We start from the raw sequence: 24,954 nt of genomic DNA, 5'->3' as shown, positions 1-24,954 counted from the left end.
CTGTATGCCCTCCACTAGATCACATTGAACGCATAAGTGCTCAGTAGAGAAATGGTGAAATAATCGACAGTGAACCAGGTCAGGAGAATTGAGTGCAGTCATTTTAAGTGACAATGAAGTGTAATTCTGCAACAGCATGAGAAATAGTTAAGATACAATATTAGGGGAAAGCAATGGACTGTTCAAATTCACCTATGTTATAATTTTACAAAAAAAGTATATTCATGAGCAAAGGCTGAAAAGAATATAAAAAGAGTTGACTGCATAAGGTAGTTATATTCCAAGTATTGCTTGGGTTTCAGTTTTAAAATTCTGTTATTGCTAAAGTACTGAGGATTAATAAATAGATGTTGGCCTAGGAATAGTTTTCTTGATGATTTGAAGACACCTGGGAGAGTATTTGAATTAGAAACTGATTCCAAAGTGTCCTCCTCATTTTACTAATCTCACTTAGCTGCCGCTGGCAAAATTGTCAAACATGCAATATTGTTTGCCAGAGATGAGCTCTGGAAAGCAAGAGTTCATGGTTTTGGTGATGTCCAGGTGAGAGATCTCCCAGTTTTTGGACTTTCAAGGAGGATAAAAAGTTGATGGCGGCCCAAAGATCTGCTTCATGAAGGCTCGAGTGAGAAATGGATTCCTCTTGAAAGCCATCCTGTGTTTCCTGCTTGCTGATGCCAGGCTCTGCCAGGTGCTTGAGACCCTGTGGTTGTCACAACACCCCTGTGAGGTAGTTGATTTTTATCGTCGTATTAAGGATGAGCCAACAGTGGCTCAGAGATGTTAAATAATTTTCTCAAGGTCACATGGCTGACAGGTAGCCGCATGGGGAGTTCAGTCTGTTCTGCTGACCCCAGGGCCTTGCTCTTAGCTCTCGCTGCCTTGAATTGAAAGGTGATCTGGTGGTTGAGGCCTAGACTCGTGTAAGTCACTGAAACTGATCTTGAGCCAGGCACCTTGCTTAGATTTTATTTGCAGTGGGCCTGGTTGGAGTTACCCTGGTTCTTTTTCATGTTGTTGAGGTTTGGTTCTTTTCCTTTTTTGGTGGAGTTCTAGACTGGACAAGGCTTTTGACTGGGAGTGAGAGGAAGCCAGGGTGGCTGACAGCAGCTCCTTCCAACTGGGGCCTCTCTCCAGCTTCAGAAAGCACCACCCCGTAATCATGTTGGGGTACTTCCATGGCGGATGGCTGCCGTTCCACAGTAACGCTTGGGCTCGCTCCCTGGCTGGAATAGGGCACGTGCAGCCTTTGCGTTAATGTTTTTTGGAGCATTAGGTTTCTGAGTGGGTTTTCTATTTTGGGGTATTTATTTATTCCTACTGTACTGTAAGCTGTTTTCAGTTTTTCTGGCTCAGGGTTTTAAAATTTGTTGAACTTGTTTCTCCTATAGGGAAAAGTCCAAATGAAAAGAATAGTAATATGTTTTAAGTTCTAATGCTGTGCTAGGCGTAGTAATGAACATTCTAATTATTTCTTCTAATCCCTGTCCTAGCTCTATGAAATAGGCATTATTACAATCCCATTTTTACACATTAAGGAATTGAGGCATACGGAAAAATGAACTTGACTAAAGTCATGCAACTAGTAAGGTAGTCTGGATTGTATTCATTCATTACTTTATTCATTCGTTTAACAAATGTTGATCGAGTATCTACTGTGTTCTAGTTACTGTGCTGAAACCTCAGGGGAAATAGCCCTGAGCAGATAGATAAGGTCCCTGCCCTCAAGAAGTGGATTATATTCATGTGATACACACGATAATAAGTATTGTGTCAGGAAATAAGGTGAATACAGGTTGTGCAAAGTTCTGGCAAGAAGAATTTTACGTGCTAGAGCGTGACTTGGTGGAGGGTGTAGAGATAGAGACCACGTTAGATCGGATAGTTAGGAAGGGTGTCTCAGAGTTGGTGACATGTGAGCTGAGATGGAAGGGATGACACTGAGCCGCCCTGGCAAGCGCCATAGGAAGAGCTGTGCAGGCTGACAGGGGCGTGGCTTTTGAGGACCAGGAAAAAGGCCAGTGAGGCTGGAACCTTGTGAGCAAGGGAGGGGATGGTACCTGAGGAGGCTGGAAAGGCAGGCGACAGCCAGATCAGACAGCACTCTGTTGCCACAGCAGGGAGTTCTGCTCTAAGACTGATGGAGACGAAAACAGTGGGCTGGTGTGAACCCGATCTGTCTGACTCGGAGGCCTCCTTGCATCACACTGCCCTCAAGAAATTCTCACGTGTTTGTCCACCCATCCAGCCATTGGGTCTTTAGTAACTGTCTCTTATGTTTCAGGCTAGAATGCACAAGATGATATGGTTCCCAACCTCTTAGAGATGGTTTGGGTAGAAAGACAGATAACCAGCTGGTACAATGCAGTGTGATAACTGCTATGAGTAAGAAAGTAGAGGTTGTGTGGAAACAGTTAGAAGGGTCCCCAGTCCAGCCTGGTGGGGGTTGTCAGAGAAAACTTGATGAGGGAAGTGGCGTTAAGCAGAGAACTAGACTGGCATTGTTATGGGGAAGATGGTGCCTGGGTTTCCTTTTATTCATTTGGGCCTGTCTGGCATTGGCAGTGACCTTTTGAAGGCTTATTTACCTTTTCCTTATTTTTTAAAAAAATGTCTTTACCTATAAATAGGACAAATATTCTTTCAAGTGTTGCTAAGAATTTTAGCAGTGTGTACAATGTGGGCATTCTAAGCAAGCTCCATAAATATTTTATTGGTAGCTGAGTAACAGAATAAGGTGCCTCTTTATGGGAAGCGGCTGGCAGGGTGGACGTTTTGTGTGTGAATGAATGTTTTATGTGCTGTTTCCTTAAAACATTCATAACGGAGGTCTTAATGAACCTACCAATTGTTTCTGGTACTGTTCTCGTTAACCACAAAATTGTTAACAGGAGGGCCGAGGGCAGACACTGGGAAACACACTGAGTGTAGAGTGTGCTTGTTTTCTTCTAACCAGACGTAAAAGTAGGTTTATTAAATAGTCTTATATGCTATTAACTGTTATTTTTAAAAAGGCTGAGTAGGAAACCGGTGAGTGTATATGTTTGGGGACGAATTAGAATTCAAGTATAGCTATTCAGATTTTGCTACATTTTATGTTAGTTAGTGTTAAATCAACTTTATTGCAATGTAATTTACAGAAAATGAAATGTACCCATTTTAAGTGTTAGATGAGTTTTTGCAAATGTATACTGTCTAGTAACCTCTGTTGTAATCTCTCTCTCTCTATATATATGTAGATATAGATATAAACACGTGTGTATATGTATATGTGTGTATATATATATATATATATATATATTAATATGTGTATACTGTTCTAGGTCCATGTGGCCGTCATCGTAATCAGAATACAGAACAGTTCCCTAAGGCTCAAGTGTCCCATGTGTCGTCTCTTTGTGGTCAAACCTTCCCTTTACCCCAAACCTCTGGCAGCTCTGCTCTGTCCTCCGTCCCTCTAATTTCGCTTTTTCCAGATGTCACATAAATGGAATCATGCAGTATGTAATCTTTTGAGGCTTGCTTCTTTTCCTCACTGTAATGTCTTTGAAATTCCTTTGCGTTGCTGTGTGTGGCATAGTAGTTGAGTATTATTCTGTCATATGGATGTGCCCTGTTTATTCATTACCCTTTGAAGGACATTCGGGTTCTTTCTAGACTTTGGTGATTATTAACGAAGCTGCAGTAAACACTCACGTGCAGGTTTTCTGTGTGAACATAGGTTTTCATTTCTCTAGGGTAAATACCCAGGAGTGGAATTGCTGAGTATTATCGTAAGTGCAGTTTTTGGGGGTAAGAAACCGCCAAACGGTTATGCAGGGTGGTTGTGCCCTTGTGCGTTCTCAACAGCAGAGTTTGGGCGTCCCATTTGCTCCACATCCTCAGCGCTGTAAATTAAAAAAACTGTTTTTAGCCATCTAATAGGGACATAGTGGTATCTCACTGTAGTTTTTTTTTTTTTTTTAAGATTTTTATTGGGGAAGGGAAACAGGACTTTATTGGGGGACAGTGTGTACTTCCAGGACTTTTTTCCAAGTCAAGTTGTAGTCCTTTCAATCTTAGTTGTGGAGGGTGCTGTTCAGCTTCAAGTTGTTGTCCTTTCAGTCTTAGTTGTGGAGGGCGCAACTCAGCTCCAGGTCCAGTTGCCGTTGCTAGTTGCAGGGGGCGCAGCCCACCATCCCTTGTGGGAGTCGAACCGGCAACCTTGTGGTTGAGAGGATGCGCTCCAACCAACTGAGCCATCCAGGAGCTCAGCGGCAGCTCAGCTCAAGGTGCCATGTTCAATCTTAGTTGCAGGGGTCACTGCCTACCATCCCTAGCGGGACTCGAGGAATTGAACTGGCAACCTTGTGGTTGAGAGCCCACTGGCCCATGTGGGAATCGAACCGGCAGCCTTCAGAGTTAGGAGCATGGAGCTCCAACCTCCTGAGCCACCGGGCCAGCCCTCACTGTAGTTTTTAATTTGCATTTTCCTGATGGCTAAAGATTTTGAAAATCTTCCCTTGTGCTTATTTGTCATCTGTGTATCTTCTGTGAAATTTCTTTTCAAATCTTTTTGCCTGTTTTTTTTTTAATTGAATTGTTTCCTTACAGTTATTTTGAGAATAATTTGTGTGTTCTAGCGACAGTTCGTGTGTTGGATATGTAATTTGCAAATATTTCTCCTAGTGTGTAGCTTGTTTTTTCATTCTCTTAATGAAAGTGTTTTTAAGAGCAAAAGTTTAAAATTTTGAGGAAGCCCAATTTATTGATTAAGAAAAATTAAAAAAAAAATTTATTATGCCTTCATTGTTACATCTAAGAACTCTGCCAAACCCTAGGTCCCAAAGATTTCCCCCTATATATTCGTCTAAAAGTTATATATTTTTACCTTATCTCCATTGTCATAGATTAATTGACCATATAAATGTGGGTTTATTTCTGGACTCTATTCTGTCCCATTGATCTATGTGTTTGTTTTTGTGCCAATACCAGGCTGTTTTGATTACTAAAGCTTTGTAGTACAGCTTGAAAATAGTGAGTGTGATACCTCCAACTTTTTTCTTCTTTCTCAAGATTGCTTTGGCTATTCTGGGTCTTTCATCATTCCATATAAATCTTAGGATTATTTTTTCTAGTTCTGTGAAAAATGCCATTGGTATTTTGATGGGGATTGCATTGGATCTGTAGATTGCTTTGGGCAGTATGTACATTATAGTGATATTAATTCTTCCAATTCCAATGAGCATGGTGTATCCTTCCATTTCTTTGTGTCTTGTTCAGTTTCTTTCTTCAATGTCTCATAGTTTTCAGAGTATAGGTCTTTCACCTCCTTGGTTAAATTTATTTCTAGGTATTTTATTCTTTTTGATGCAATTGAAAATGGGGTTGTTTTCTTAATTCCTCTTTCTGATAGTTAATTGTTTGTGTATAGAAATGCAACAAATTTCTGAATATTAATTTTGTGTCCTGAAACTTTACTGAATTCATTTATTAATTCTAATAGTTTTTTGGTGGAATCCTTCCTCCCCACTCATTAGAGTTGGTTGCAGATATTGTGACTGTGCCCTTAAGTACTTCAGCGTGTATATCTTGGGACTTTCTCCTACAAAATCAAAATACTATCACCTAATATAAAGTTGTTATTCAAATTCCCCCAGTTATCTCCATATAGCTTTTTTTAAAAATTCAAGATTCACTGTATGATTTTATTGCACTTAGTAGCCATACCTTTAGTACTTCCATTTACTTACAAGAGTTAGCTCCCCAATCATTTTTGACTTAAGATTGTCGTTAAGATCTTTCAAGAGTCCAGGCCTATTGTTTTGCAGAATGTCCTTCAATTTGGATGTGTCTGATTGACAACTTCTGATTAGATGCCGGTTAAAGGTTGTGGGCAGAAGTGTTTTCAGTGAAATTGTTTACTTTCAGTGATTTATTTCAGGAGGCACAAGATGTCACTTTGTCCCACCAGCGCTGACCCTCCGTATCTGCGGGTTTTGCGTCTGTGGATTCGACCAACCGTGATTGAAAGTATTTGAAAAAATGTATCGCTTATAGGCAAATGCTACCCCATTTTATATAAGGAACTCGAGCATCTATAGATTTTAGTATCTGTGGGGGATCCTGGAACAAATCCTCCACGAATACCAAGGGATGACTGTATATACTTTTGATGAGCAGGTGTTTGCTTGGTTTCTAAATTGTAAAGGTACCTTTTCCTGTTTTAATTAACAATCCGTTTGTAAGGTGGTACCTTGAGACTGTGGGAATATCGTGTTTTTCAGTGATCTTCCAGCTAATGCTCTTAGCATTGATGAGCCTTACTTGAATCAATTATTGCTGTAGTGGTTGTGTAACGGTGATTTTCTGTTCCTATTATTCATCTATATTTATTAAAGTGGGTTTCTTTTGTAATGAAGAGAGTCTCCCTTTCTTTTTCTTTTCTTTCTTTCTATACTTATTTACTTATTATCAAGGCAGAGTCATGAATTCTTTCTTCACTCAGTCATTCATTCCGATGCTTAGATTGTTGTAAATTTGGTTAGAGGGAACTACTTAATTCTGGGTTGGTAATTGTAGCAAAGGTAAGCTTCCTGTAGTATTTAACATTTCAATCCATTTTTTAGCCTTGGAAACTATGGGTATTAATGCGGGTAGAATCCCTTAGTCCTTACTTTTGATGACCCATTTGTGCTTATTTTCTAGCAAATCACTGAACTGAAGAAGGAAAACTTTAACTTAAAGCTTCGCATCTATTTCCTTGAGGAAAGAATGCAGCAGGAATTTGATGGCCCCACTGAACACATCTGTAAAACTGTGAGTGTCCCTCTTCTCGCTACCATCCCTGCTGTCTTTTCTCATAGTCATTCCAAGCAGAAGTTTGATTAATATTTGTTCTCAAAATTAGCATGAATAGATAGGGCTGCTTTCATTTAATTTGAATTGATTATGGGAAGCATAAAGATAATAGGATGACCTTAATATTAAGCAAAGAGATACAAGATTAATTTTAAGGGAATCTTGCTCTCTTCTTAAAATCAGAATTCTGATTTATTGTATCTCACTTTTTCTAATTATTTGTAATTTAGACAAAGACAGTGAAATGGTGGAATGTCTTTCGAATTGAATCTCATTGTTACCAACTGACTTGTGTGTAACCGTAAGCAAGTCACTGCAGCTCCCTGGGCACGCTTCCAGACTTAAGTGATAATCCTTTGGTCATAGGGTTATTTGTGTGGATTGAAAGGAGGCGGCAGATGAAAAGCCCCAGCACACAGTCAGCTGCACAGTTACCCTCATTGTCTTAGTGAGGCTCCCACTGGCAGCCCAGAGGCAGGACTGTCGGCTCTTCTGCGGTGTGACTCTTCTGTATGCCTTGTGTGTTTGCTTGTAACTGTCAGAAGGAAATTCTATTCCCATCTGAAGTCTTGACCTGGAGTCTCTGCCTCAGAACAAACCCGGGTTCTGAAAGTTGAGAAAAGAACTTGGTTTTCTTGAAAAGACATGAATACAAACAATATTTCAGTGCCCATTTCGTGGCTTTCTCCAGTAGATTAGCTCTTGGCCTGGGAACTATTCCATTTTTTCTCTTCTGAAGTTGGCATGGGTGGAAACTTTTGAAGGAGGAAAAAGAATCTGCTTGAGTGTCAGCAAATAAACTTAAATGGACTTGTTTTGAAGAGGGATTGTACTGTACTTTCAAGAATTGAAAAGCAGCCTTGTCCCTCAAGCCAACATTTTTTCCCCTTCATTGTGGGGGTGGGAAGACAATAAGGATGTCCCCTTTTCTGGAAGGAAGTGGTGACGCTATCAAATCATTACAGGGAAACCAATGGCCTAAGACATTTTACATGTCAGTATGGTTAGCATCTATCTCAGAACGTCCAGGGTAATAGGAAGCCAAAACGGGTGAATCGCTTACTCTGTGTCAGGCACTGCCCTGGGCATTTGTGCATCATCACTTATTTGTATTTTAAATCTCAAGACAGCCCTTTGCAGTGGACGTTATCCTTGTTTGACAGGACAGGAAACTGAAGCTCAGGGAAGATCAGTAACTTGCTTGATATCACAGCTACAGTGTGAGGTGGAATTCGAACCCAGGGCTGCCTATCGCATTGTACGTTGCTGTTTCAGCTATTCTTTTCCATCATCTAGTTGCATGACCTGATTTTATTATACTTTTATTGCAATTTAATTTTTTGGATAGGTGTACATGATTCAAAGTTCAAAAAGCATAAAAGATACACCCTGAAAAGACTTTCTTCCACCCTTGTCTTCTAGTCCCTTGGGTTCTTACCAATATTATTAGTCAGAGAAATTTTATGTATATACAAGCAAGCAAGCGTGTGTATGTATATGTGTATAAGCTCTCTTTTTACATAAATGCAAGCATGTTCTGTAGCTTGCATTTTTCCATAATAGTATCTTGGATATCTTTCCCTAATAGTAGTTTAAGAGCCTCTTTATTCTTTTTTTATAATGATAATTCTGTTTTAGGTTAATAAGGTGTCTTGAGTTTTGGTTTGGAAATTACGGTAACCATGTATGTAACTTTATAACTTTAGGGATTGGACTTGGGAAAAATAGTCCAGTGGACACGTTAGCTAGCCATTCTTTCTAATTTGCTAGGCTGGAGTGCCAGTTGATTCATCAGAAAGCAAAGCACTCAGAATCTATAATATCAGCTCTTACATAGCTCTCTGCCCTTCTGAGAGCTGGAAAGGAATCCTATTTGAAGGGTGTTTCTGCAGTTTTCACAAAACCGCAGTTGAACACGTTGTGCATTATAACTCATTGTCCTTTATGCAGAGATCAGTTTCTTCTAGAAAAAGGTCTGCTGCATAGATGACTTCTTTAGGTCCTGTTGTTTGACACTGAAGAAAATAACATGTTCTGAGCCCTGTTTCTAGACTCTTCTCTTTTGTTAGCTCATTTAGTCCCCAAATCCCCCGTGTCAGGGGGGTGTTATGTTTTTCATTTGCCACTTGGGGCATAGGAAAGGAGAACTCTTGCTTTCTCACCTCCTGGACTTGCGCTCCTGAGGACAGTTTCAGGGTCACGTACCCAGTCTTCTGCTCTATACTGGCGTGGAGGCAGGGCCTGTATCTATCTGCCTTGTTTACCAGGCTACTCAGTGCTTGGCCTGTCACAGGCGACTGTAAATGTCTGTGAACTGAAAGAATGAATAAATGTGCATCCACTGACTTACTATGGCTTCTTCCCGGTAAAGAGCGGAGGCAGAATTTGAACCCATGTCTTTCTGGTCCCAAACCCATGACCTTTCTATTCTGGCTGACTTCTCACCCTGGGGTATTTGTTCCCCAAGGGCTTCTTGGCTGAAAGGAGGGAGGCATGTCCTCCAAAACTGTCAATTTTACTGGGAATGTTATTTTTATTTAAAATGATACATACGTATAATGGAATAGCATGTAAAATTAGCATGAATTACTGAAATAAAAAAGGGGCAAGATTTCAAGGAAATCTGGGATTTATAGCAGTTCTCTGCAAGGTAGGCACCCAGACCCCTGTTTCTATTATAAAAATTCATCCAGCATTCTGTGTGGGATGCATCTGTGGGCTGGTCGGAGAAGCCCACCACTGCCCGCTGTCTCATGTTGCGATCTGTTTGCCAAACATTCTGTCTTTGGAGTCTCATGGGAGTTAAAAGCCCAGGGCCACGCATGACTCCATTATAGTCAGTTAAGAGGAAGATGGGTGGAGAACATTTTGGTATCCCTTATAGAACTTGCTCTGTGTGGCTGTCTCTTTTGTGAGTTCCCTGAAATCTTATGTTGAAATGAGGTGACGCTTCCCACTTATTCATCCACAAGTTTAATTTTTTTTTTAAGCTGTAACGTTTTCCCACTGCTACAACCAGCACATGCATGATGGTAAACAACCAGAAGTAATTGCTTTGGAACGGCGAAAGCAAACTGCAGAATTGCTTGCAGAGCTGCTTGGTGGCGGGCAAACAATTTTTAAATCAGCCTCTCTCTCTTGTATGACATTTATGCCTCGATGTTTGAATGCTCTGGCTGTTAGAAGCTTGGTAAATTTACATAATTGTTCCGAGTCTTGAGAAATCTGGGGCTTTCTTTTGAGACCACCAGTGTTTAATAATTCCCTTTACCCTGTGCCCTGAGGCTAGTGAGGTTTCGAAAATACCGTCTGCCTACTGCAAGCACCACGGAGTTAGTCCACCCCGAAAGGGGTTTCCCCACGGTAGGCATTCGTATGTTCTGTATTTCACACTGTTTCTTTTCTTTCCTCATCTTGTCTGAAAGAACATCGAGCTCAAGGTGGAAGTAGAAAGTCTGAAGTGGGAGCTCCAAGAGAGAGAACGACTGCTCCTCAAAGCCTCGTGAGTACCTGTCACCCGCCCACGAGCTGGCGGGTCGCCCAGGGGCTCCGATGGTGGCGGCGAGTGGGTCAGTAACATAGAACCTTGTGTTTTCTAAGCCGGTTGTTCCCCAGCTGAGCTCTGAGGACCCCAAGGGGATTTTGTTTTTGTTATTTTTCAACACACTTTTAAAGTGTAGCATGCTTACAGGAAAGCGAACAGATCTTCTGCGTTGGCGGGCTGAATTTTCACTTAGAAACACACCTGTGGGGCCGCCGCCCAGCTCAGACACCAGACGTCACCAGCTCCCAGGAAGTCCCCTCCATGCGCCCAGGCCTTACCCTCCTCCCACAGAGATAACCACTGTGCTGACCAGTGGTGTCACCAGTGCTAGTTCTGCCTGGTTTTGAACTTTATAGGAATGGAATCACCTACTGTGCATGCACCCTTTTGTGTCTGGCCCCTTTCCCCAGCAATGTATTTGTGACATGCATCCCGATGAGCTTAGTAGCTTCGTTCATTGCTGTAAAAGCACTGGGGGCTTAAAAGAGCCCTGAGGAACCCCTGGATGAGGCGGGGGCCGAGCGTGGGGCTTCAGCCAAAGGAGCTCCTTTTTCTATCTGTTTTGCTTAAAGAACATTTGAACACTAGTGTTTTAATGAATCAGTTAATTTAAATACTTATCGAACAGCCAGCATAATTCAGAGAACCTAGCCTGTGACACTGGTTTATTCATTCGTTCATTTATCAACATGTATTATGTAATTATTGTGTTGCACATTGAGGATTTGAAAAGAGACGTTCCCTTACCTCAGGAACTCATCAGAGACTGCTGAGCCATAGCCTACAAACAAAGTGTAATGGCCCTGCAGTGATAGAGGGTGTTTGTGGGGACAGTGGGGACGCCAAAGTGGGCTGGACTCGCTTGGTGGGAAAGGAGTAAGACTTTCCGGGGCCGACCCACCAAAGATCTGGCTGAGGCTTATGTGGAAATGCTTCATCTGTCATGGCGGTAGAGCTCCCGCTGCCTGTGGGACCAGGACCAGGACTAGGCCCAGGAGCCTTGGGCTTAGGATGCAGCTGCCCTGCTCTGGGCCGCAGGGCCAGCAGCTGTTGGCTTTGAGGAGACCAGAGGTTCCCAGTCCCAGGCTCGACCTTGCACACGGGCTAGTTTCTGAATGAGTGACTGAAGGAATGAATAAACCAAATTAATGAGTTTTTGTTTTTTGTTGTAGTTTTTGATTTTTTTGGAAGCACATTGTCCATCAACCTCTAGGTAGGGAGTCACGTCTACTTTCCCAGGCCTGAGTGTCAGTACTCAGCACCCTGCCTGCTGCAGGTCTTGGTTAGGACTTGTTTTCAGTTAGGAATGTACTGTGGAAACCCAGACTCCCAGAGGCCATGGGACTCCTCAGGACAGCACGCAGGGCCGCGTGCACATGTGTGTGTGCACAGGCTCCCCAAACAGCCAAATGAGTGGTCAAGGCCCTGTTGGGTCTGACCTGACTTCTCAGTTTATTCAGAAAATATTTATTAAGCAGCTGCTCCGTGCTGCACTGGGCTAAGTTCCTGGGGGAAGCAATGTCATCACACAGGCTCATGGGGCTTACATCCTGTGGGGGATGGTGATAAAACACTCGCAATAATAAATATATCAGTACAAACTGGGAGAAGAGCTGTGAGAAAAATAAAGGGAGCTGTGAGAGTTTGTAGCAGTGGGAGTAGCTCCATAAATACCGATCTAGATCAGGGAAGGTAGCCCCGACGAGGTAGCATTTGAGATGAGATCTGAAGGGAAGTAAGAATTAACCAGGTGAAAGCACGGTGAGAAGTGTTCAAGGGAAGGGAGTGCGCAGGTCTGAGGAAACGGGAGAAGTCTAGGGGGCTTGGCCTCATCTTACAGAGTCTTGAGGCCTCACTAGACATTTTGGTATTTATCCTAAGATGAAAGAGGAAGCAGTTACGGGTTTTCAGCAATTGACACAATAAGAGTTTTGTTTTTTAAAAGGTCTGGATGCTGAGTGGGAAATGTCTTGTGGAGGAAGCAGGGAGACCAGCTAGGAGGCTAGTCCAATAGTTGAGGTGAGAGGTGAGTGGCAGAGATGGATGGGTGGATTGGAAAGACCTTTCGGAAGCAAAATTCACAGGTCTTGGTAATGGCTGGAAGGGAGCCGTCGAGGGTGACTCCTAGGTGAGGGGTGAAGGTCGTGAGCGTGGTTTAAGAATTTCACAATGACTTAGCTGGTCCAGCTTTCTTTCCAACTTTTTATCCTAAAATACTGCTCACAGATACTGAAACTGTTCTTGCTCCTGCTGTTCTCATCTTGCCCTGACAGAACTCTTTCCCCTCCCATCCGTTCTGAGCCCGAATCGAATGCCTTTCCTGTTGTCTACCCTACAGAAAGGCTCACGCTGAATCACACATGGCTGCCTTAGCCCACGTTCAGTCTCCAGAAACTTCTCTGGCCTCTAATGGCAATCCCATATGTGTATAGCACTTTTCAGTTTATAATACACTTTCACATCTATTTGCATTCCATCATTATCTTGAGAGTCAAGTCATCGTTTTAGACTGGAGGGAATTTAGTCCCAGAGTGGGGAAGGGTCGTAACTAAAACCATTCAGCCAGAAAGATCAGAGCTGGGATTAGAACTCAAGTCTGTGAAGTCTGGCCCATCACTAGGTTTCATATTCTTTTTAAATTTTCATGTGTGTTTCTCATTTCTCCAACATGACTATACATCTCTAAGGCCAAGAGTCTCTCTCCTCCTTTACTGGAGTACGGGGCCAGTGGAAAGGGCAGGGACCCTGGGCTGGCTCTACCAGCAGGTCGGTCTGTGGCCTCCGAGCCTGTCTTCTAATCTATTCCTACTTCATGGGGTCTTTGTGTGTATTCCCTGCCACGGGATATGCACATTGTCTGCCCCACACCCCCAAAATGTGCCTTTCCCTTTCCCTCCAATTGCCCAGCACCCAGCAGTGTGTGGGGGTACATACTTGTTGATGGAAAAAAAGCTTTTTATGAATGCCCTCAACTCCCTTTTGGAGTTTTATGGTTGTGTTTTGGGGGCTTGGGGAGGGTGGGCAGGAGATACAGGAACATCGCCTGCTTCTCCCTAAAGAACTATAATTAGAATGGAAAGAATCAAGAGGAAATGTTGATGGTTAAAAAGAGAAGCGAGGGTGGTGTTTATAGAAGGCTCTTTTTTTGTGTCGGGTGGAAAACTGGATTAGATCAGTTTTTTTCAACCTTTTCTCTCTTTAGGTCTTGCCGTCTGTCCCGTCTGTTGGTTTAAATTCTATAAGGGAAGAAAGGGTAGAGGGAGGGAACTAACATTTTTTGAGACCGTTCTTCGCCTCAAACCCTGTGCCTGGCACTTGCCATGCTTTGTTGCATTTGATTTTATAGCAGTTATGTGAGGCAGCCAGGAGTCCCATTTGAGCGAAGAGAAAACTGAGGCTCAGAGGCATGGGGGAACTTGCCCAAGTTGGTAACAGAGCTGGGGCTGGTCTGGCTCTGGAGCCCACTCTGCCTTGCTGTGAAGTAAACATATATGTTCACTGGCTTCCCATTGTTCTGTTTCTCAGTTACCATAAGGGGACATTAAAAACAAAAGCAGACATATTGTCGGGAGTAAATTTTATCTCTGTAGCTTTAAAACACAAACAGAAACAATAATTCCATTAGTAGGGGAAACTTGCACCATACTGCTGAGTATAAATTTTATTGCTATAGTAAATGTAAAATGATACAAAGATGATAAATGAAAAGTTGGAACATTTATTATTGGGCGTATATTTTATCGGTATAACTAAAATGCAAACAAACTGAATATACCAGTACTTGTTAAAAATTGTAGTCGGCCTCTTGACAATGTACGTGATGCTGACTATAAAACATCAGGTTTCTATCTGGGCGGGTCTGAGGGAGATGGTGTATTTGCATTTGCTGGGTTGTGGGGCGGGGTGAGGATGGAAGGGCGGGGATGGGGTGGAGAGCGAGCCGTTTTCTACAGGGGGCTCAGTAAAGCCCTGTGAGCCACGGGTGGTGAGAGGAAATCCAGGACTGGAAAAATCCTGTATCTAAGGCTCAGGAAGGGAAAGCTTCCAGTCCAGAATTCTTGCAGCCATATGTAATGCCTCTTGAGGAGTGACAGGAACGATTGTGAATCCCTGCGAATTCCATACAGTTCTGATCAAGAAATGAGCTGGGCGAGTGGGGGCTCAGGACGTTGCATGGCGTTAATCAGGAAGTGGCCGTGGGGGCCTCAGTTGTGGCCAGCGGATGGATGATCCGTTCTCAGCTCAGACACCAGCAGAGGGTGGAATAAGCGCCTCAGAGCATCTCAGCAGGGGCCGGCGCTGCAGTGGCCTCAGGGACAACAGGCTGTCATTGCAGCACTGAGATCATAGAGAAAGGGGCACCATGCTATGGCCACCACATGTGTTCGTGTTACCACATTCCTTCTACGCGGTCATCATCTCATTTTTCAAATGAGGAAACTGAGGTGTAAGAGGTAATTTACCCAGTGTCACACTGAGGACATAATAGAGTCAAAATTTGGAAGCAGATTGTTCAGCTTCAGAGCCCATGTTCTTTCTTTCCAATTGTTCACATTGAATTCCATTAAAATGATATCATGACACTGGGGCCTTCTGAAGGCTTATTGGTGAAAGGAAATAAGATGTGAATAAAGTCTTTATTTGCAGGCGGCTCATGTCTGAGACTTGGACAGCAACTGTGGCTCTCTTGACTTTCCATTGTTCTCAGTCAGGAATTCTCATGGCCTGTCCATGTGCACGTCTGGTCACATGGCTGATGGTTGGAAAAGTCTGAGACGCCCCTAAAGTAGGGCATGGGCGGCTGGTGGTGAATGGATTTGTTCTGCTGCAGTTCTTCTGAGAAACCAGCTTTAGGTGGAGCCATTTCCTTTATATTGTCCTGCCTTATGGAAACCCACAGTCGTTTGAGAGATCGGATGGGAACTGCTCTGAGTACATGTCTCGCAGATGCATGTCCGATGCGGGTTTTCTCCTGGGGAGAGCCAGAATGAAAGGCGCAGTGCTCGTGGGCCTTCCTGTGTCTGATTTTGGTGTCCCATCCCCAGCACTGCTTGTCAGGCGGAGAGACAACGGTCCGTGGTGCCACGCGCTGGCAACTGCATTTTATGTTAGAGCAGCACCAGGGTGGGCTGCTTGCACGGTCTCGCCTCATGCCCTAAGTGGTAGTTGTTGCTCACACAGATGGTTGTGCTGTATTTACAGGACTTTCCCCTCCAGTTGGCAGAAGAGGAGGCATGCAAATCCTTAATCCCTCCGGTTTATTTTTGGTGCATACTGTTCCTTTGCACATTGGTTTGTCAAACCAGCTCCCTTCCTGTCCTACCCCTGGTGAAGAGGTGTACTTTGTTGGGAGTTTCCTGGTGGGAAATTTGGTAATAGTTGTCAAAAAAGTCTTAAAAGAGTACTTAGCACTTTGACCCAGTAATTCCTTTTCTAAGGATTGACCCTAAGGAAACCACTGGATAGTATACCTGTGAGGATGCTGTCATCATAACATTGCTTATAATAAACAATAACACTGACATTTGTTGAATGCTTTGTACTATTCTCAGAGTTTTATATGAGTAAGTATTATTGGACGAATGTGTAAAATCAGGAACAATTTAAATGTTTTAAAATAGGATTGATTTAATATGTTGCAGTATATTTCATGTAGTGAATTAATATGTAGCTTTTAAAATTATGATACAGATTTATATTTATTGATACAAAAGGATGTTTATAGTTGTGTTAAGCAATAAAATCAGGTCACAGATGTATACTGTATGGCTCTGTTTTTGTAGAAAATATCTGAAAGGCTATATACTAAAATGTTAACTTAGCTATCCCGAGTGATAAAATTATAGATGATTCTTTTTTCTTTTCTTTGTTTTTTAATAATATGTATGGTTTTTATTGACATAAAAATTGACATATAACATGTGTAAGTTAAGGTGTACGACGTGTTGATTTGATACATTTATATATTGTATGATCAGTTTTAGTTTGAACTGCAAATGTTTCTTAAAACAAAAAAGAAGGTGGTCTGTGGGAGAAGTGACTCACACACATTCCTTGTCCCTTGGGGCGACTGAAATCCCCATCTGACTGTCGCCCTAATGCCTCTGTTTGCAGCAAAGCAGTTGAAAGCCTCGCTGAAGGGCGCAGCTCTGAAGTCCGGCGGGTGAAAGAGGACGCGCAGAAGAAGGTGCAGCAGGTCGAAGATCTCCTGACCCAAAGAATATTTCTTCTACAACAGGCAAGTCTGGGAACCCTGAGGGGGCTGTTTCTTACAGCGGGTTGATAACGGAACGGGGAGACTTGCGTTCCTTGTTTCATAAACTCAGGGTTTCAGCAGAAACAAGAGCCACCCGTATTGAGCGTCTTTTGGATTCCAGCCCCATTCTAGGCACTTTTCATGTAGAATTCATACCCTTATACCTGGCAGGTTTGTCTCATTCCTGTAGGTGAGGACACTGAAGTACAGAGAGAAATAAAAACTAGTCCAAGTTTTGTTTTGTTTTTTTAATTATTTTTATTTAGCGTATTGGGATGACATTGGTTAGTAAAATTATATAGATTTCAAGGGTACATTTCTGATACATCATCTATACATCATATTGTGTGTTCCCTACCCAGAGTCACATCTCCTTCCATCACCATATGTTTGACCCCCTTTACCCTCTTCTACCGTCCTCCTTCTCCCTTACCTTCTGGTAACCACTAAACTATTGTCTGTGTCTATGAGTTTTTGTTTGTCTGTCTTGTTCATTTGTTGCTTTCGGTTTTATAATCCTACCTGTGAGTAAAGTCATATGGTTCTCGATTTTTTTCTGTCTTGCTCATTTCACTTAATCCTGGATTGAAACTTAAGACTCCTGATTTTAAAGCCCGTGTTCTTGCTACAACACCACTCTTCTTATTTAGTTTAGTCCCTTTATTTTACAGAAGAGGAAACTGAGGTCCAGAGAGGGGAAGTGACTCCCCCAACATTAGCTAAGCTCAGAAACAGAGGCCACTGTGTCTAGCTCCTCCTGCTGATTCTCAGGTGCTCTGTGCGACCGTCGGGAGTCAGGATGTTTCTCAGTTAGGAAATCCTATCTCCTGGGTATTAAAAAGTTTTCCTCCATTTAAAGCTAGTATCACGTAAGCTAAATACTTAGTTTTTGGTCTTTCAAGTCTGTTGTTTCATCTGTCTTTCTTGACCTGAAACCCTGGTTCTTAGCAGGTATGAGGAGAAATAGCACCGAAAAGCTCTTCTGGGTGCAAAAAGAGGATACATTTGTACCGTTTGGCAGCTTACCATCATGATGTTCACATTCACTGTGTATCAGCATCGTGGGGTTGTGTAGATATCCGGTCCACAGTACAGATGAGCAAACAGGCTCAGAGAGGGTGACAAACTTAGCCATGGTCATAAGTGATAGAGTGGGAACCAAAAGAAGGGTTTTCGGAGCCCAAGTTCTGAATTTTAGTTAAGATGATTGTGAGACTTTTAAGAGACTTAACCTATTGGTTCATTCATCTTAATTTTCCCAGTAAGTGCTTCCCAATGTTTTGGGGTGCCAGCATAACTGACAGTACTGGGTTGAATCCCGGCTCTGTCACTTAACTAGCTTTGTTACCTTGGAAAAGCGTTTGCCTTCCCTGAGCCTCTGCTTCTTCACCTGTAAAATGAAGCTAGTGATCCCTGCTTTGCCGTAGTAATTATAATAGCAGCCGTGGTACTAAGAGTTTATCAGGGCTTACCGTGTGAGGTACCCTTCTCAGCTTTTTATATACATTGGCTTAGTTAATCCCTTTAGCAGACCAAGGAGGTAAATACTTTTATCATCCTTCCAAAAGAAAAACGTGTGATGACGCTGGCCCAGAGAGGCCAAGTCACTGGCTCAGGGTGACACAGGCAGTGAGTACCTGACAGTCTGGCTGCAGAGCCTGCCTTCAAGGCTCTAGTCTGTCTATCAGTATGTATCCTTTTAGGGTTGAGTGAGGATCAAAGATAATATAAATAGAGCTCCTTGCAAAGCCTGGCATTGAGTAGGCACTCAGTGAATGGTGTTCATTGTCTCAGGATATTGGGGAATGATTTTTTACCACCTCTCCAGAGATTGACAGGCAAGCTTCTTGGGGAGACAGTGATGGGAGAGGCTGGAGGGGAAGGGTGGGAAGGAAGCCAACATTTTTTGAGCCTCCTTGATGCGGCAGGCATTTGACAGAGTCTCACAACTCTGATGGGATGGTGGTTACCCTCTGGTAACCACTGGTTAACCAGTGGTTCCCTATTTTATAGGTTGGGAAGCTGGGGCTCAGAAAGGTTAAATGACTACCCAAGGTCACAAAGCAAATAATTGGGAGAGCTGGGTTCTGAACCCTGTTCAGATTGACTTTTATTTTTGTGATGTAATCAGTGGCAGTTGGCATGAGTAGTCGGACATTCCTGTGTATTCCTAGGTCGCTTTCAGGAGCCCCAGAGCCTTTTTACCTAACACAGGCACGGCCTTTGTGATTTAGATAATTTCCTTATTGGATTCTCAGAAAGAACATAGAGTTTTTCACCACCTCAATCACTTTGGAGATGTAAAATATGTACTTTAGAATTGTGTAGTCATTATCTAAAAAAGAAAAAAAACGCAGTGAGGGGGCGGTGGGGTGTGTGATGCATTTGTATGGAGATTATGGTGACTCTTTGGAATTTATGAATGTTTAGGTATTGAGAGGCACATTTTTCCTTGTTCTCATTGAGCTGTAAATATTGATCTGATTTTTCAAAACCAAAACAGTTCTTATAGAGTCCTTTCCATTGGAAATGCCTATTACTTTTCAGGATACAAGAGGGAAAGATGGCTGGCAAATGTATTTATTACCGATTCTCCCCATGTATTGTGCAATTCAGGGAGGGGAAATGTGCCGGAGAAAAAGTCATAAATATTTATATTTTAATCCAATTTCCTTTCAAAATGTTCCCAATTGTATTGAAAAATTGCATCAAATGCATTTAATTTAACTCTAGGATGTGAAAGCCGCCCAAGCAGAACTGGAAAAGGCCTTTGCAGGGACAGAAACGGAGAAAGCTCTTCGACTGAGCTTGGAAAACCAGCTTTCAGAGATGAAGAAGATGCACGAGGGGGACTTGGATGTGGTTCGGGTCCTGGAGGAGAAAGACAGGTCTGGCTTTTGTCCCTGGGATGCTCCGACAGTCATTTGTCTGCCAGCTTGGGGGAGGAATTGTTCCCTTCCTTCCTTTCCCCCTCTCCCTTTTCTACTTTTTCCCCACAGTGAGAAAAGAGGGTTAAAATCAGGATGAAAGGAAAAGGAATGGGATAGTGATATGAGGATAGAGTTAGCAGACAGAAATTCATGCTGGAAATTTCTACTCAGGTACTAAATTTGGCATTCAGTTTTGGCTATAAGCTTCCTGGTAGCCAAAGGAAAAAGAGAAAAACCATCCTGGTGGACATAAATTCAACTTGCTCACAAGATAAAACAAGCTAATAACTCAGAAGAAGCCCAGTTTTACTTGACATTGTCAGAAATTTCTCTCTTGGATCTTCCCAAAGGGAACAGTAAGTGACTACTTGCTAGTGAATTTTGTGTGACCTGTTTTCCATCATATCTTATATTGCAGGCTGAGGGCCCATACTCATATAGAGCAAGGGGCCAAAACAGTGTAGACCAAGTACAGAGCTCTTGGATCGTCAAGGGGTGGAACTGGGTGGACCGTGTGGACTCTTGAAGCTCATCCTGTAGCTGGGTGGAAGGAGTCAAGGGCAGGAACAGAGTGATAACGGCTGAATGCGATGAATTCGGGGCTGACAGAATGTATTTACCTAACTCAGTCTAGAGGGAGTAGCAAAAGCTTCCTAGAGGAAGTACTAGGGTAAGGAGGAAGAAAGTGTTTTCCAGGCTTTGGGAACCTTATGTGCAAAAGTCTAGAGGCAAAAGGACACCCGGCGTGATCAAAGAGCTGAGAAATATATAGCTGGCGGAGTGTCGTTTTCTGGAAGGGAAGTGGGCATTCACTTGCCCACTGATGAGGAGAGGGAAGCTGAGACAGCTCTCCTGAGCCTTGTTGAAGAGTTTGGGTTTCGTCCTCAGGGCATGGGAGAAACCACTGAAGAGTTGGCAGCATGGGGGATGGGGGATAGGGGAGGGTGTCGAACGACAGGGGCAGATGGAGATTGAGAGAGATCTCTCTGGCTGCCTCCTGGAGGATGGATTGGCCCTGGGGCCGGGTGGAATGCGGAAGCCCAGAGCAGATGATGGTGACCAGGAGTGAAGTGACCGAACTAGGATAAGAGAGGGAGTTAGAAGGTAGAATGGACATGTTGGCTTGGAGGGCTTTGTGGCTGATTGGATTTGCGGCTGAAGGGAAAGTCTGTGGCGATACCCCTTCACCCAGGCAGGAATTGAGCCTGAGCAACTGTGGGATGGTAGTGCAGTTGGCTGTGTTTGGGGACAAAAAGGGAGAAAGGGATGTTTTGGGGTGGAAGGGGTGGGAAGATGAGCTTTTAGTTGAGAGATATTGGGTTGATGGATTGTGGGCATCTAAGAGGAGAGTCTAGGAGGTCCTTGGGTACATGGATTCATTCCTTACCCAAGTACTGAGCAAGCCTTGGGTTGGGTGCCAGCACTGCAGGAATGAGCACTGTCTTCCTTACATGGAGCTCCTGGGTGGGAAGGGGACAGAGGTAAAAAATGTCTTCATTGGTTCTGGGCTGTGACAGAAGCAAGGGAGTGATTATCTCTGCGTGGGCGTGAGGCAGAGAAGGCTTATCAGAGGAGCAGTGCTGGGAGTTGCGTGAGGAAGTCTTGTCATGCTGAGGGAGCAGCACACATAAAGGTGTGCAGCCTGGCACCTGTCAAGGTCATCGGGGAGGAACGTGGTCCCTGTCAGCACATGCTGCCGAAGCTTGGCTTCTCATCTCTTTGGAAGAGGGACTTTGGGAAGGCTTAGTGCTTATTGAGTACTTACTGTGGCCTAGGCAGTGGGGGTCTCCATGGATGTGGGTGCTCAGGCCAGGCTTTGCTAAAGGCTGTGTCTTCCTGGGGCTTCCCGTAGGTCTGGCTGGATAGGCGCCAAAACCTGATTTGTCAGTACTGCAAATGTGTCTGTCTCGGGTAGGTGTGCCTCAGCCGTACTCCCAGAGACCAGTGCAGCAGCCAGGTGCCAGCTCTAGATTTCTGCTTGCTCGGGGCGTGGCCCTCTGTGGTGGCACTCTCCTGTGACTAGGGTAGGATAGTGTATCTCCTCCCTGAAGGCAGGCCTGCCTCAGAAGCTAAATCCAGGTCAGAAGGTGAGTTGCTAAGCACAGAATTGGAGTAAGGGTCCTTGGCTGTGCCCGGGTGAGGTCAATCCAGGTCTGTCACACAGATGGACTCGCCTCTGGGCAGGGCTCCCACCACCTTCCTTGAAGTACGTGTTTTAGCACTTGATTTCCTGCAATCGGACCTGAAAGCTAGTCTGTATCTTTAAGGCAATTGACATTCTGCAGGTCAAATATGGCCAACAGATATATTTTATTTGGCTCATACAGTGTTTCTAAAAGTTTGAACTAGTTACTAGTATTTTTTTAAAAAACCTAATTTCATGTAAAAGTTTGGATTTCCAGCTTCTCTTGAAAACGTGGAAGGTGTGGCAGGACGGGGCTGTGGTCTCACTGGATTGCGGCTGCCCCCTCAGGGGGGCCTGGATTCCCGCTCAGCCTGGTCCCCACAGGCCTGCCCCGCTTATTTCCATCCCTGTCTAGAACTTGCTTTAAGGTAACAAAAGAAAAAATCAGTTTTATTGAGGTGTAAGTTACTTACAGCACAACACATCTGGTTGAAGTGTATAGTTTGGTGACTTTTTATCTCTCCAATTGATTGTGTGATTTCAGAGTTGACCCCTAAAGGGCACTCTTACTCATCTTTCCAAATTTTGGGGGGCATTGTGCTGGTGCTGTCCGTATCCTGTACATCCAATTCTTAGTCCATTTGGGGTGCTATAACAAAACACCACAGGCTGGGTCACTTATAAACAATAGAAATTTATTTCTTACAGTTCTAGATGCTGGAAGTCCGAGTCAGGGTGCCAGTGTGGTCAGGTGAGGCCCCTCTTTCAGGCCCTCTTTCTCATCCTAGCCCTACCTGGCAGAAGGCTCAAGGGGTCTCGCTGGACCTTCATTCATAAGGCACTACCCACTCCTGAGCGTTCCACCCTCGTGACCTCATCTCCTTCCAAAGACCCCCACTTCCTAATACCATCCCTCTTGGGGGTTAGGATTTCAATATGTGAATTTTGGGGGGACAAAAATATTCAGACCATGGCTCAGTGCATTTCTAGTTGCCTTAATTGCTAAAAGCTCACTCCTCGCCTTCACCCAGGGAGCCAGGGAAGCGCTCTCAGACTTCCAAGCCTTTTTAGGCTTAGCTGGACTCACTCTTCTTAGGGTCCTTTGACAAAAGGCTAATTATTGAATGTTAAAAAAATAATAATAATAGCAACTGTCAATTTGTTGAGTTCTGCCATATGCCTGGAGCTGTGTAGGGCCATTTAAAATAGCTTATCTCCATTCCACATAAGCAGGCTGTCCCCATTTTATAGCTGAGGAAATGCAGACTCAGAGAACCTAAATAACTTGCCCGTTGTCAGGGAACAGCTGACAGAGATGATTTGGTGGCCCTGAGAAAGATGTGTTCACCTCTACCTGAGGGCGGCTTTGGGGGTGTCGGTTGGCACAGCTTCCTGGAGGAGAATAATGCCTAACTAATCTGGCAGGATGATGGGTGTTTATCAGGTGGAGGTGGGGGTAGAGTTGTGAAGAACATTCTAAGTGCAGGGATTCGTGTGAACAAAGATCTAGAGGCACAGAATAGCCTGGCTTTTGGAGAGAGCTGGACTTGTGGCTCCTGAATGGCAGTGGAGCTGGTGATGGCTTCCGTGAGACGTGAAGCTGAAGCTGTCAGCAGGGCCTCTGATCTACTTGGTCTTTGAATGCTTTGCCAAGGAGTTTGGCCTTTATCTTGAAAGTCAGTATATTTTAAACTTTGCCCTGAGAAGCCTTGGAGAGATGGTCTCTGTTTTTTCTTACTTACCGGAATAGTTCTGCGTTATTGGTCATGTTTGTTTAGCCTTCAGTGCCACATTTCTTTTGAAGAGTAGATTCTTGGCCAAAAAAAAAATTAGTAACCCACAGATGTTGGTGGTGGGGGCTGTTGAAATTCTGAGCAGGGGTATGACTCAGTAAACCATAGACTGGCAGCTCAGAGGATGGATCGACCAGGGCCAGGCTGGAGGTGAGGGACACTTAATGTCACATGAATTCTGTCCCTTCGTCTCTGACCTGCGATATGCAATTCTGTTTATGTTTAGTCATTGGAAAGGTCTACTTTGAAGGTGTCTAGCCCCATTTCCTACCTCCTCTTGCTCCGCTGAGCTAAGAAAACAGCTTAGAATTAATATTTAAATTTTGTTCTCTTTTAGACTGATTGAGGAGTTGAAGCTGTCTTTGAAGAGCAAAGAAGCTTTAATTCAGTGCCTCAAAGAAGAGAAATCTCAGATGGCGTCTCTTGATGAGAATGTGTCATCTGGAGAGCTCCAAGGACTATCTGCTGCTCTGCGAGAAGAAAAGGAGAGAGAAACCGAGGTGAGGTGACAGGACATGAAGGGGGGACTTTAATTAGCAGACCAGACTCTTCGATGGGAAGCGGAATGCACGTTCAGTCCCCACGGTTCACACACAGTCTGCTTCTAAATATTAGCTTCCTGTCAGCTGAGGAATTAGCAGAAACCTCCCTTGTCAGGGGCCCTTGGCATATTTTTCCCCTTTCAGCCTTGTGTTTTGATCGAGTTGGTTAAAAACACAGTGCATACCTGCTTGCCTCTGTTTTACTGTGTGTTAATTTGTTGTTGCCCGGGGACTTTGTTTTCATCCTTTGAGTTTTCTTAGGGGAAAATGGTGGTACTTACCCATTTGACCTTTTGTGGTTAGAGGCAGGCTTAAGAGGCAGTGGGGGCAGGAAACTCATCTGGATTGGGCCTACCAGCATACAAAGGGGTTCCGCAGGCCACCTCATTTAATCCTGGCTACCTTGTGACGTAGAGGTCTCGGTCCCTCATCCAGTTTAGAAACAGGCTCAGCTCAGAGGAGTTGTTATATTTTCTGTCTCCAAGAGGTGGGTTATTAGTACCGACTCCAAACCCCGCTCCCCCCGACCCTTTCCCACATAGGCGGCCTCCATGCAAGCTCTTTTAAAGAGGGGGGCCAGGATCTGGCAGTGCAGGGAGGCCTAGTCGAGACCCTCCCGTTCTTGTTGGACCATGGGGGCTGCTGCGTGTGGTGTAGTCACATGAGTGGCTGGCTGCTCTGGATGCTCATAAGTCTTGGTTTCTTTATGGAGTGGGGTCCCTTTGTCCCTGACACAGTACTGAATTCTTCAGCTGCATCAGTTAGTTTTTGGCTATAATCAGCCTTCGTCTCTGGCTTCTTTTAACCTCTTTCTGCTTCCTAGGCCCTGTCCTTTAGTAGGCCTTGGTTTACTCCGTGTGGGGCTGGGGACCAGCCAATGTGGTTTGCTCATCTTTACATTTGTCTTCACTCGGGTGGGACTTC

At 43.9% G+C, this 24,954-nt stretch overlaps 1 protein-coding gene across 4 annotated transcripts in view; it reads left to right on the top strand.

Annotated features, from left to right (window-relative positions):
* CDK5RAP2 (CDK5 regulatory subunit associated protein 2) overlaps positions 1-24,954 on the top strand; it is a 169,538-nt gene that overhangs the window by 18,226 nt on the left and 126,358 nt on the right. For all 4 annotated transcript variants that reach the window (XM_033123488.1, XM_033123489.1, XM_033123491.1 and 1 more), the window contains exons 4-8: positions 6,688-6,798; positions 10,266-10,342; positions 16,499-16,622; positions 19,374-19,528; positions 23,826-23,988. In XM_033123488.1, the coding sequence (XP_032979379.1) occupies positions 6,688-6,798; positions 10,266-10,342; positions 16,499-16,622; positions 19,374-19,528; positions 23,826-23,988 (630 nt within the window). The remainder of the gene's footprint in view (positions 1-6,687; positions 6,799-10,265; positions 10,343-16,498; positions 16,623-19,373; positions 19,529-23,825; positions 23,989-24,954) is intronic.

This window comes from Rhinolophus ferrumequinum, chromosome 12 (assembly GCF_004115265.2).
Source record: "Rhinolophus ferrumequinum isolate MPI-CBG mRhiFer1 chromosome 12, mRhiFer1_v1.p, whole genome shotgun sequence".
Classification (NCBI taxonomy): Eukaryota; Metazoa; Chordata; class Mammalia; order Chiroptera; family Rhinolophidae; genus Rhinolophus; species Rhinolophus ferrumequinum.
The sequence above is the reverse complement of the archived record's forward strand: the minus strand, read 5'-3'. Positions and strand labels throughout refer to the sequence as shown.